Raw genomic sequence first — 12283 nt, 5'->3', positions numbered from 1 at the left:
GTCCTCAACTCCATGTTTACATCAGGGGCCTCTGGTGGAAGAGGGGAGCTCTGTGGCAAAGCAAGGCAGAACTTACACTGGGTGCAGGGCAGACTGACAAGGCAAGAGCGAGAAGGGTCTGGGCTGAACTCAGGGCTCAGGCTGTTTTCTAGGAACACAGAGCTCCAATGTTGCTTTAGCAAGGAACAAATGTGACCCCCGCCAGCCCTGTATAGCAGCCACAGCTGCATCTAATGGTTAGCACCACCTGTACTGAAAGCTGCTAAAGGGACTCAGCCCTCTCCAGCAGTCTCCTAGAGTGGCAGAGCAGGGGAGACTCTAGCCTCACGGGTTGACATATTACTTGTAATTCGCTGATTCTTCCAGAGAGATTGGGCACTAGAGTTATACACCGGTGTGTGCAAAATTATCACAGGTGATTATAATCATCTGGTTTTCAGCTGGCCATACCAACTAACATACTAGCTAAATTTAATTTAAACAGAATTGTAGAAGGCACTCATTACTTCCCCAGTCAAAGGTAGTTTTTGATTATCTTGAGATGCAAGTACAGTTGGACCTTGGTTCTCAAACTCCCTGGTACTTGCATGTTTTGGCTCCTGAATGCCGGCAAACGCGGAAGTAAGTGTTCCAGTTTGTGAGTGTTTTTCGGAAGCCAAACGCCCGACGTGGTTTCCAGTTGAGTGCAGGAAGCTCCTGCAGCAAATCGGAAGCTGCGCCTTGGTTTTCGAACCGTTTCGGGAGTCGAATGGACTCCCGGAACGGATTAAGTTTGAGAACCAAGGTACCACTATATATTTACATAGGAATGACTTAGTTAAGGTCACTATTTTATAAAAGCTGAGTAAACAAACAAGTATAGCATTTATATTGTGTTAGTGAGCAGGCCAATAACATTGGAAAATAGGTATATATTATGCTGAAGTAAATGTAACAGATTACTAAGTATAAGTATCTTATAAGCATCAAGTAGAAAGGAACAGATCCATAGAATAAATCTTGAGTTAATATCACTTTATATCTGTATAAGCAAATAATTAGACTTGCCTTTTAACTTCATGATAACTTGCAATCCTTTTGGTTTTTTCTGACCATTTGTAATGTATCTGGTAGTAGTAGAAAAATAATTTGAATAATTGCAAATATTATCAGCATTTGATGAATAGGGTCTGCCAATTGAACAGTTACACCACAATGCACCCAGATTTCTGAGTATAAATGTTATTCTTGTGAATATTGAGCAAAGCACGAGATAATTCTCTGCTTAAAAGCATGATTATATGGTTATTTTGTTTCTGAGTCTTTTTTTTCAGCTGATATCGCTGAATGTGTAAAGTATTTCTGTGCAACCTTGAGATAAAGTCAGTTTAAAAATATAACATTAAGAAATAGTCTTGAGGCTACAAATTGCTCACACATAATAGAAGCCTCAAACAGCTGTTTTTATTGCTACTTCTCTGTAATAGAAATAGACTGCAGTCACAACATGAGAACAAGCAACAAAGGAATAAACTTCTGCTAAACAAGCATTAAAGGGCTGGTTTACAGAACACTTCCTGGAAACAAAGGCTGAACAGTTGAGAACAACAAGCTTCATCTGTCATGAAATGCTATCACAGTCTTCACTTAAAGCAGTATTAGAAAGGTTAAGGAGCCATCTGCTGGTGGCTGCAACAAAATGAAGAGCAAAGCACTCTAATAAAATTTCAATTATAAATTAATTGCATAGTCCATTTAATTATACATAGATTCAAACTACTCATGGATAATTCAAATGAAGTACTTTCATTGGAACATACAGTCTGCTACATATCTGCCAACAATTTCAATTAGATACCAATGGATTGTGGGTGTCTCATTTGGTTAAAAAATACAGCAGAACAGCAGAATCCTGATCAGATCAAGACAACAGAATACCCCTGTTCTACACATGGGCTAATCTGCTCATTAATAGTTAATTCTTGTAAACTAGAAAATAGAGACCATCAGATTTATCTGAGTTAATATAAAGTGGGAACACTCCCTGTTTTGCGTTAGGTTATTTAACAGCAAAACAGATAGTAATATTCTAGGATCTGCAGCTGTCTATTTAACAATATTGATTATACTGTAGAAGCTTAATTGTACAGTACTGTACAATTGTACTGATCAGCTCCTTAGAACAAGTGTATTTAAAAAACAAAAATGCAGGAAGAGAAGGAAAAATAGGAATTCCAAAGTCACATAGTTTAAAAATCCATAATTTTATCTAGAATTGTTAACAGAATAAATTGGTAGAATTATCAGTGAATTTATTATGGACTGGCTAAAGGGTGCATTTTATAATGTTCTTGGGTTCAGCAGGGTGAATGGGGTGTTAGGGGATACATTGTGCTCCTTCTGGGGTAGTTTGTCCACCTTTTGCCCCCATCCTCAGGAGCACTCAGCTCTCACCTGTGGCTCCTGGAAGCTCTCAGCAGGCGACTGCAGCCACACCCCAGGAAATGCCTTTGACTGGCCGGCTAAACCAGGTGATGCATCTCAAACCCTCTGTGAGTTAGGGACTTCCGCTGCATGTGAAGACTGAGTGGACAAGCTCAAGAAGGCCGTTTCTGCACATTCTATAGAGGGAGTGAGGCCCACCCTGGAAGACTGGCAGATGCAACTAATGGAGTACATGGAGATGGCGGAAATGACTGGCAGAATCCGAGACCAGGGAGAAGAGTTGGTGGAAGAAGATTGGAAGAAATTTAAAATTTATTTACAGAAATACTGCAAAATTTTCGAATGTGAATGATGTTGGAATGAAACGAAGTGGTTCTAGCAATATGATTAGATTACAATATGTGAGGATAAATAATTAAGGGCAAAATAAGAGGGTATGAATTTGCTGAACAAAATTGTAAATGGAATACAAAAAAGGGAGATGTGAGGAAGTCATGAGAATAAGTTAATGAAGGGTACGACATTTGAAAGAGTGATTTTTAAACTTTTCCTTTTAAATTTTTGTTTTTGTTTTTTCTCTTTGTCTGTTTGTGTGTTTTTTGTTTTGTAAACTTCTTTTTGTAAAAACTTAATAAATATTATTTTAAAAAAAATATATAGAGGTAGTGAGGGGTAGATGGGGTTCATCAACCTGGGAAAGGAGCCCATCTAAGAGAAGGAAATCTCTGATCCTAAACCTCCACTACCTTGGTGCGGGGTATCTTTGGGATAAGAAAAGGCTATGGCAGAAGTTATAACCTGTGTGCCTCAGCCCCCTTGGGTGACTTAATGATTGGTCAGGGGCCTAGGGAGGGGCAGCTGCCCCCTCAATAAAAATCAATAAAAATACAAAACTAACTGAGGTTCTGCCCCCCCCAAACAAGAGGCCTGCCCTCCCCCAACAAAATCCTGGTAATGCCCATGGTCAAGGGTGCCATGGGAGGGTCCTCCTCTCTCCCCCTCCCTCCCTCCCTCCCTCCTTCCTCACATCAGCCATCCCTCCTTCATATCTCCAAATCTCTCTGAGTCTTTATCCCTCTCTCTCTGTCTCTTTCCCTGGCCCAGCCCAAGTCCTGCTCCTGCTCCTTCTCCTCTCTGCCTTCCAGTCCCATCCAGATTCCTTCTGTTCCTCCTCGGCAGCCGAAGGAGCCCCATTTGAAAGTTGTTCCCTTGGCTGTGACTCCTTTAGTCAAATGAGGGAGATACTGCATGGTCTGGGAAGGCACAAAGAAGCTCCCGTCCCTGGAACATGGCGCTGGGTCAAGATGCAGAACTCTCATCTTCACTTAGCCTGACTGGTATGTTGAAATGTTATGATGTGAAACTCTTTCACCTCTCAGGTCGCCAAACAGCTACAACCATCAGTCATATGGATTGGAGACGCGGAGAAAACTTTCTACAAGAAGGTGCCTAAAGCTGAAAAGGAGGTAAATCCAGTTTTCCATACTTTAGTAGTAGAATCACAGGTTCACAAAAGATAGCATTTCACAGCATCACAAGATTGAGTGGCTAGTCTTTGTTTTTCCTTTGAAAAACAGACTGCCTCATCCTCCACTGGTTAGTCACGAAACATATGCTAATTTCTGGCTTATACAGAATTCTTCACTGGGCACCATGGAAATGGAAAAACCAAATCATTTTAAAAGGCAAAAAGGAGAGGCGAGTTTTAAAGTGAAGGTAATGGTGACTTTATGGAGAACATTGAAATCAAATTTTCAGTTTTGTATTGATGTTAGAATCTGAATTCATTTTTTACTTTTTAGAAATCAGTTACATATAAGACGCTCAAATGTGAGTCTTGAACAAGCACAGGTGTATCAAGCTTCAGATCTTGAAACTCTTATCTACTCATTAGTATGCCTTAATTACGTTCTATTCATCATTTGTTTTCATGATAAAATGAAAACAGCAAATTTGCCCATTAGTGAAATATTAGTTGAAAAGAAGCTTTATTCCTACAGATGTTACCCCTTGATTTTAGTTCTAAATTTGGTCGTTTCTAGGTGTAACTGCAGAGACATGTGAGATAAGCTTTTCAAAAAATGCATGTAAATGTTGAACCTGGCTATGAGCTGACTGATGCCCTCTACTGGTTAAAGTTGCCATAAACAGCTTGCTACACTGATCTCATGGAATAAAGCTGCACGTGTTATTGGGCTAGTGTTCTTCCACAAACTCTTTCATGTACAGAAAGTACTCCATTAAATGTTTTGTATCTCATACCCTAAAGTGAAAGAGTCCGTTAATCTCAAACTGTTCCACATAAACACTTAAACTGTGACCAAGCATTGATTTTGTACCCTTTGTGTGTAAACATTTGAAGGTTCATAGGAGGCAGTCAAGTCAAAATGAAGCACACTGACTTGAAAGGGAGAATTTAACAAATGATTAAATCTCACCCATCAATATTAGTGAACGCAATAAGTGTTTAGAGTTGGCTGAGTTGTTAAAGCTGGTTAAAGCTAAGAGCCCGTTCAGTGGTGGCCGTGTTACATGCAAGAATAGCCCGTCTAGTCCAGCATCCTGAGCTCACAGTGGCCAAACAGGGAGCAGAACATGAGCCCCCCACTCTCTCCCCTCCCCTGGTTTCCACCAACGGGTTTTCAGAAGCACAGCTGGCTCCAACCGTGGAAGTAGAGCAGGAGTATCCTGGCTCATAGCCATCGATGGCCCTCTCTCCCAAGGACTTGTCCTATCCTCCTTTAAAGTCATCCTAGTTGGTTGCTATCACTGTCTGCTGGGAGAGGGCATTTTGATCAGACATACAGGAATAGCTCCTTCTTCCTGTTTTCAAAAGCTTCAGTTCAGAGTGCTGATTGACTGGTTCTTACCCACTTCCTCTTCTCCTTTCCATGGCAGTTAATTCAATTTGAAATATTGAAAAGGCGGGATTAATTAGTTGAATGAATGTACATATAGCACTGTAAGAGATGAAGATGGGCGAAACATCATTCTGTACCTTATGAGATGCTGCTCTAATGAGGCCCCTCACTTTCGGTAGGGTTATCTGGTGTATGGGGGCTGCTGCTTGAAGGGGGAACCTTTCAAGTCCCCTGAATGTGAATGGAGCAACCCTTACTCCAGTCCCAATCATGGACAGAATACCAAAGCACCATCCAATTAATTACTAGTATATCTATCAAATTTATTTGCAGCATTTACAAACTTGTAATTAATTTAAACCAAAAACTAGCTTCAGAGTTGTGCTTTGAAAATAACTGTTTCTTTAGCATGGACAGGAGGACTGTGCTCAGGATTAGTGCTGTACTTTGACTCCTGGGTTCTAGCCTTGAAATCTTGTTACACAAGACTTCTCCCTATCTAAGCCAAGTTTCCCACAGATACAGCAGAGATCAAGTATATTCTTTTATGGATTGAGTATTTTTTATTCCTAAGTATGCCACAGTATTTTAACTTAATAGTTACATGTGGGTCCCACTTAGCGAACACAATGTTTCTCCTGGAAATCGTTCATTGGGTGAGTGTTCACATAACGAGTCCACAATTTCCATTATTTCCTATTGAAATATTTCCAGTCCGGGATTTGTCTGATCTCTTCCCTGCCCCGCTCTCTTAATGATTTCCTCCTGAAATGGCTTCAGCCAATCCACAAAAGAGAGGTAAAGGGGGGGGGGGTGTCTGAGCTCCCTGATTTATCCGATTTTTCCTCCTCTTTGATTCGTCTGATCTGCCCCACCCTTTGATTTCTGCCTGAAAATGGCTGTCGCTGGCCAGCAAAGCACAAAAAAAGGAAGTAAGGAATTCATCTGTTTGGATAAGTGAATCTGTGGGGCATATAGTGGGTTTTTGGGCATAATTCTCTTAAGTGCAGATAAGTGAATTTTCAGATAGTGAGTGTGCAGATAGCAGGACCTGTGTGTAATTGGTATGGGAATGATTCCATAACTTAAAAACTGTTATCTGTTTACACACTGTTTCTTGTGTATATTAATAGCTTTGTTCCAAAGTGTGATCCATCAGGAAATAGGCTGCTGGAGTAGCAGCATATGTTTTACTGTAACATTGGAACATCACAATAACGATGTAAGAACATTACTTTGATACTGTCGCTAGATACAGTGCAGCTCAGCAGATATATAAATAGAATGACTAGCAATTATTCCAAGAATATTAACCTTAGTTTTAGCAAGTGTCTCAAGGCAGAGTTTTGTAAATTCAACAAGGGTGGGTCTGAACCTGTAAATGAGCCTAAGCGAGAAAAGGAAGGACAGAATCACCGTGACAAATCCTAGCAAATATGTCACATATTTGTGCTATGAAGATTGAACAGGCTACCCAAAAAAAGCTTTTGCTTTACTGTAATCAAAGCAAGTCCTGCTAAATAGAATTGACTATTCCTGCAAATATATGAGAAATCTAATCCCAAGTTATGCCTTCATAATCATAAAATCAAGTGAGTTTGTTCTAAAATCGTATATTGGTCCAAATAAATGTTTAACATATGGTACCTACTCCTATCTAACATTTCACTTACTTGTATTTGATCTGGAAGTTGGAACCCAGACGACTGAAAAAGCAACTTCCTAAAATTTTGAAAACCCTGAAAATTGAAGACAGAGTATTGATAGTAGGAACCAGTAAGCGTCCCTTTGATGCAGACCTCAAACCCTTTTGCAGAGTTTACAAGAAAATCATTCTGGTTCCAAGGCCAGACTACGCATCAAGATTTGGCAAGTATCTGAAAACGTGATGAATGTGCTGTTTACATAAAGCTAATTTATGCAAGGGACGCAGGTGGCGCTGTGGGTTAAAGCCTCAGCGCCTAGGACTTGCCGATTGAAAGATCGGCGGTTCGAATCCCTGCGGTGGGGTGCGCTCCCGCTGCTTGGTCCCAGCGCCTGCCAACCTAGCAGTTCGAAAGCACCTCCGGGTGCAAGTAGATAAATAGGGACCGCTTACCAGCGGGAAGGTAAACGGCGTTTCCGTGTGCGGCTCTGGCTCTGGCTCTGGCTCTGGCTCTGGCCAGAGCAGCGATGTCACGCTGGCCACGTGACCCGGAAGTGTCTCCGGACAGCGCTGGCCCCTGGCCTCTTAAGTGAGATGGGCGCACAACCCCAGAGTCTGTCAAGACTGGCCCGTATGGGCAGGGGTACCTTTACCTTTACCTAATTTATGCAAACATGCTCAAAACATTTGTAAAGTGCATTATATTAAATAGGCTGTCAGAAATGCATTCTAGACAAAGTTGTTTGCAGTGTGTGTGGTGCCCACAAGAGTTTCTCTGGGTTTCAAATGTGTCCATGGGCACAAAATGATTGGTGGCCCCTGGACTACGTATTGTAACATGTCCCCCTCCAAAAAACACCATCAGGAGTAGCAGACTATACAGTAGTCGCCTGCATAGTAAAAGTCAACCATTGGCTTGTTTCACTAAATCAAAGTTAAGATGAGCCACAGTTTGTCTGCATTCAGACCTAGCAAGTCACCACCATTAACTGAAACAGAAGTGAAAGTTTCTGATCTCCAGAGGAGACAAGGAGAGAGGGAGCATGCAAACCTGGAGCCCTAAACCAGTGTTTCCCAGAGTGGGCAATACTGTCCCCTGGGAGGCGGCAGGAGCCTCAGGTGCAATGGGGGGCATTGGAGAATAGTAACGGGGTGGTGGAAGCGTAAAGAAAGGAGAAAATTTTGAAAAACTGTTTCATCTGTTGTGTAATGACACTTCCTGCCAGTGGGGTGCTATTGTGGGATGAGATGCCTCACCTGAATCTGGTGCTTGTTCTCACGGCAAGAGGTTTTCCTGGGCTTGGGTGAACGCTTTTCGTCTTCACTCAGCCCGGGAAATGGCTCATATATGCATGATATATGCTTGATAACATCCTAAAATGTCTATATATATTCTTTTGACACCCGCTTGGTGATTATCGGGTTGCAGGTGGTGCTGTGGGTTAAACCACAGAGCCTAGGGCTTGCCGATCAGAAGGTTGGCAGTTCAAATCCCCACAATGGGGTGAGCTCCTGTTGCTCAGTCCCTGCTCCTGCCAACCTAGCAGTTCGAAAGCACGTCAAAGTGCAAGTAGATAAATAGGCACCACTCCGGTGGGAAGGTAAACAGCATTTCCATGCACTGCTGTGGTTCGCCAGAAGCGGCTTAGTCATGCTGGCCACATGACCCAGAAGCTGTACGCTGGCTCCCTCGGCCAGTAAAGCAAGATGAGCGCCACAACCCCAGAGTCATCTGGACCTAATGGTCAGGGGTCCCTTTAGCTTTTTAAGCCAAATAAATTTGGGACCTCTGTCTTAAACCATTCTTTATGGTACATGCAAAGTAGGGCAAGGATTATATTTGGGGCATTTTTTTTTTTTACACAGGGAAGGTTCTTTGTGCAGCCTTTGCATTCTGCTTCTAAGACTGATCACTCTCATGCTGATGATTTGCCCTGGGATCTTAGTCAAATATGGAGAAATGGGTAGCCAGATTTTCTCCAGGATTTTAGGGGTGGTATAACCACAGTTTACAGTTCTGTAGAGTTGTCACATAGTTGGTCGCCTTCATTTTCAAAGCAAGCAGCTGAAATAAGCACAGTCAGAGCAGATTCCTGCAGCCATATGAGCTGTGCTGAAGCAATTGTACTTTTACCTTTGGGGAGAGTTTTGCAGGATGAGCCAGTCCCGGGAATGATTTTGCACACACAGAAAAAGGTTATAGCTTATTACATCCTGTATCCGTTTTTTTAAAAAAAATACTGCATCAGGATATGTGGAACCACAATTTTGAGATTAATTGTAGTGTCCATTCAGAGTCTTCTGAAGAAAGTCATTATGGGATACCAGACATTCTCGTTGTTTCTTAAATTAGTAGACATGCAGTCAGATGCTTAAACTGATTATTGTGTTGCTAGAGCTGCTACTGCTACACAAGCAGGTTTCTGAACATTCAGGTCATAACCAGATTGTGTTTTATCATTGGACAGTTTTATGGAAACACATCATTGAGCAGAATGGAGGGGTACTCTCCAAAAATCTGAACGTCAGCTGCCTGGCACAGGTTTCTGATGGTTACACTCAGGGTCACATAGTCAAAGCAGTTCAATCAGTCTTAACTGAACGACGCCTGATGCAGCTGAACAAGAAGCCACTGACTGCTGCTGAATTCCTGGTGTGCCTAGCCAGGCAGGATCCAGTTTACAAGGAGGAGGAAGAAACATACAAGGTAGTGCTTGCCTGGTGATAATCCTTTTTGCCGTAATTAAATAGAAAAACAGAGTTTTGCACAGCACTTTCAAGAGTATGGTTTGCCCCCGGGGTCTCAACATATATTTGGAGGTGTGTGTTAACATCCTGATTTCCCTTCACCTCCACAGATTTGGCATGATGCCGGCATGCTGAGTGTGTTGCATGCAGCGCAGATATGCCAGATAACCTGTGATCTTTTGACCATCCTGATCTAGGGGGATAAAGACTCCGCAGCGTCCTGCACACCTGCCTTGTAATCAGTGCTCACACATCGCATGTAGATACTACATTCCCCTACTGAGGTGAACTAGAGCGGTACAGTGGGGTCAATCCTGATGTCCCACTGCATCCTGTACACAATATATGAATGAGCCTTTTACCGTGTTTTACATACTGTATAAGCCACCAGAAAGTCTTCCAGCAAAGGGCAGGAAACAAATTTTAAAAATAAATGAAGGAAATACAATAATGTGGAATGCAAGCTGATATTCTCTACCAACCATATTTAGAAAATGATGAGAGGGCAAAATCTGTTGGTGCAAGAAAATGTTTTGTTGATGAATTGGTTATACAACTGTCCTGTATTTACAAAGAGTTAAATATCCCACTGAAGATGACCAAGCATGCACTGAAACCAACTATCTAGCTTCTAGCCTATGTCTCATCAGTACATGTAGAAACATCATATTTTTTATTCTTTTATCACATTTATATTTAAGCTTTCTTCCAGCAACCTCTGATTCTCCTGAGTCCAGTCCACAGTCACATTTCAAATGAATATTTCTTCTATGGAATCAGGCACCCCACTTTAGAATAACAGAAGTACTTTCTATTATTACTCTACAAAACATGACATGCCTTACATGACATGCCTATAGTAAGAGTGCCAGTCCATAATGAGAAATATCCATTATCCCAAGTTTGTTAAGATGAATACCCAATGAATTCATTCTGTCAAGAAAGAGACTCATCTCAAAAGCAGCCATTTCCTACTTCTTGGGATACCGGCAGTGTTTTAGGGCCAAAGAATTCCCATATACTGTAGTATTTGAAAACCAAGTGTTGCAAAATGATTTTAAAATTTTCTATCAGTTAATTGTAATCATTGCCCGCTTGCAGCAACTTCATTTTTGTAAAAAACAAAAACACTATTAAAATTCCTAGCTGACATTCCTTGTTTAATTTTTGTAAAAAAAGAAAAGAAAATCAGGAAAGCCTGCGACAAACAGTTAATGATTTCCCCGCTCACTGAAATCAGATAACCCAACTCACTCACTCATCTTGCGACATTGCCAAATTTCAAAGAACAGAATTTTCAGCTACAGTTATATACCCTGGGAAATAGGGTTGATCACAGAGATTGTAATGCTATCATAACTATAGCAACTTAAGTACCACAGCTATGTATTCATGTTAATGAGCCACTTCAAGCAGATGATTGCTACTGTTCTCGTTATAATAGCGTTCTCAGGAGATCTAAAGACTGCTTCTACATGAGCCACCCACAATTAGGGTTCTTATCAGAAAAGGACTACAGCGGGCGGAAAAATACATGTTACTTGCATACTTTCAAGCTTCTAAAAAAATTATTTCCGTCTGATTCTGTAGGCTTGGTATGCAAGGACTCCTTTGGGGAAAGCTCGAATCAAGTCGCTGACCGTGAATGAAGACACCGGAAAGGGGAAAGGGAAGGGGAAAGGGAAGGGGAAAGAGAAGAAGAAGAAAGGGAAGAAGAAGTAGGAACAGTTGCTTGCTACTCAACACAGCTTATAGCATTGTTACCTATTGAAGGGGGGGGGGAGTCTTCCTTTGAAATCGCAGTTCCCTGCTTGATATCCCAGAACAGCCTATATCTAAAAATGTATTGAACAAGGCATCAGTGTGACGCTCAAATCCTTTAAGGTAAACTAGTGACCACTGAACTTTACTATTGCTACCTAGACTATTTCTTATAAACTCAGATAGGATAGGCGGATTATTACAAATGTATTATTAAATTTATGGTAATCTGCCTAAAAATGTAATTGCATATTTAGACGCTCGTTTTTTATCATTCCTCCTCCTTCATGCTTCCCCCGTTGAAGGTGCAGCTTAAACACACGCAAAGGAATCTCCTTGGGGCTCCACAAAGCCCCATTTCTCACTTTCCACCTTCTTCATCAGCCCACAAACAGCTGAGCAGTGAATGGGAAGTCCCAGAACTTGAAGAACTTGTCAGTGTAGAGAGAGGGAGGCACACGAATTCCCATTCCTTGGGCACTGAAGTTGGGGCAGGTAGGAACGCAACTGAGCATTATGGGGATGCTTCTCTGTGTTATAGGTCATATATGTTTATTCCTGACAAAACTTTTTTAGCCTCTGTATGTATCTGTCCGTCTTGATGTATTCTACTTTTCAATAAAATGTTCAGAGCTCAAAAGGTTATTCTCTATTTTAATTTAACTTCCATTTCAAAACATGGTATCCAAACCACTGAACATAGATGCTGATTATTTTTAAAATTACAGGGGCCTGCCTGGGTCTCAGGTTCCACAGATTCCAGAACCAATGAGTCCAAATTTCAGAAATGTTTGGATCGGCTGGAGTTCATAATCTACAAAGCAAATGACTAGATGCACATGCA

General features: G+C 41.5%; 1 protein-coding gene across 1 annotated transcript in view; it reads left to right on the top strand.

Moving 5' to 3' along the window:
• DRC11 (dynein regulatory complex subunit 11) overlaps positions 1–12079 on the top strand; it is a 95829-nt gene extending 83750 nt beyond the window's left edge. The window contains exons 16-19 of the mRNA XM_079977753.1: positions 3804–3890; positions 6977–7154; positions 9399–9637; positions 11269–12079. Of these exons, the coding sequence (XP_079833879.1) occupies positions 3804–3890; positions 6977–7154; positions 9399–9637; positions 11269–11400 (636 nt within the window). The 3' untranslated portion in view covers positions 11401–12079. The remainder of the gene's footprint in view (positions 1–3803; positions 3891–6976; positions 7155–9398; positions 9638–11268) is intronic.
• Positions 12080–12283: the final 204 nt, after the last annotated feature.

This window comes from Podarcis cretensis (genome assembly GCF_951804945.1).
Source record: "Podarcis cretensis genome assembly, chromosome: 1".
NCBI classification, from domain to species: Eukaryota; Metazoa; Chordata; class Lepidosauria; order Squamata; family Lacertidae; genus Podarcis; species Podarcis cretensis.
The sequence above is the reverse complement of the archived record's forward strand: the minus strand, read 5'-3'. Positions and strand labels throughout refer to the sequence as shown.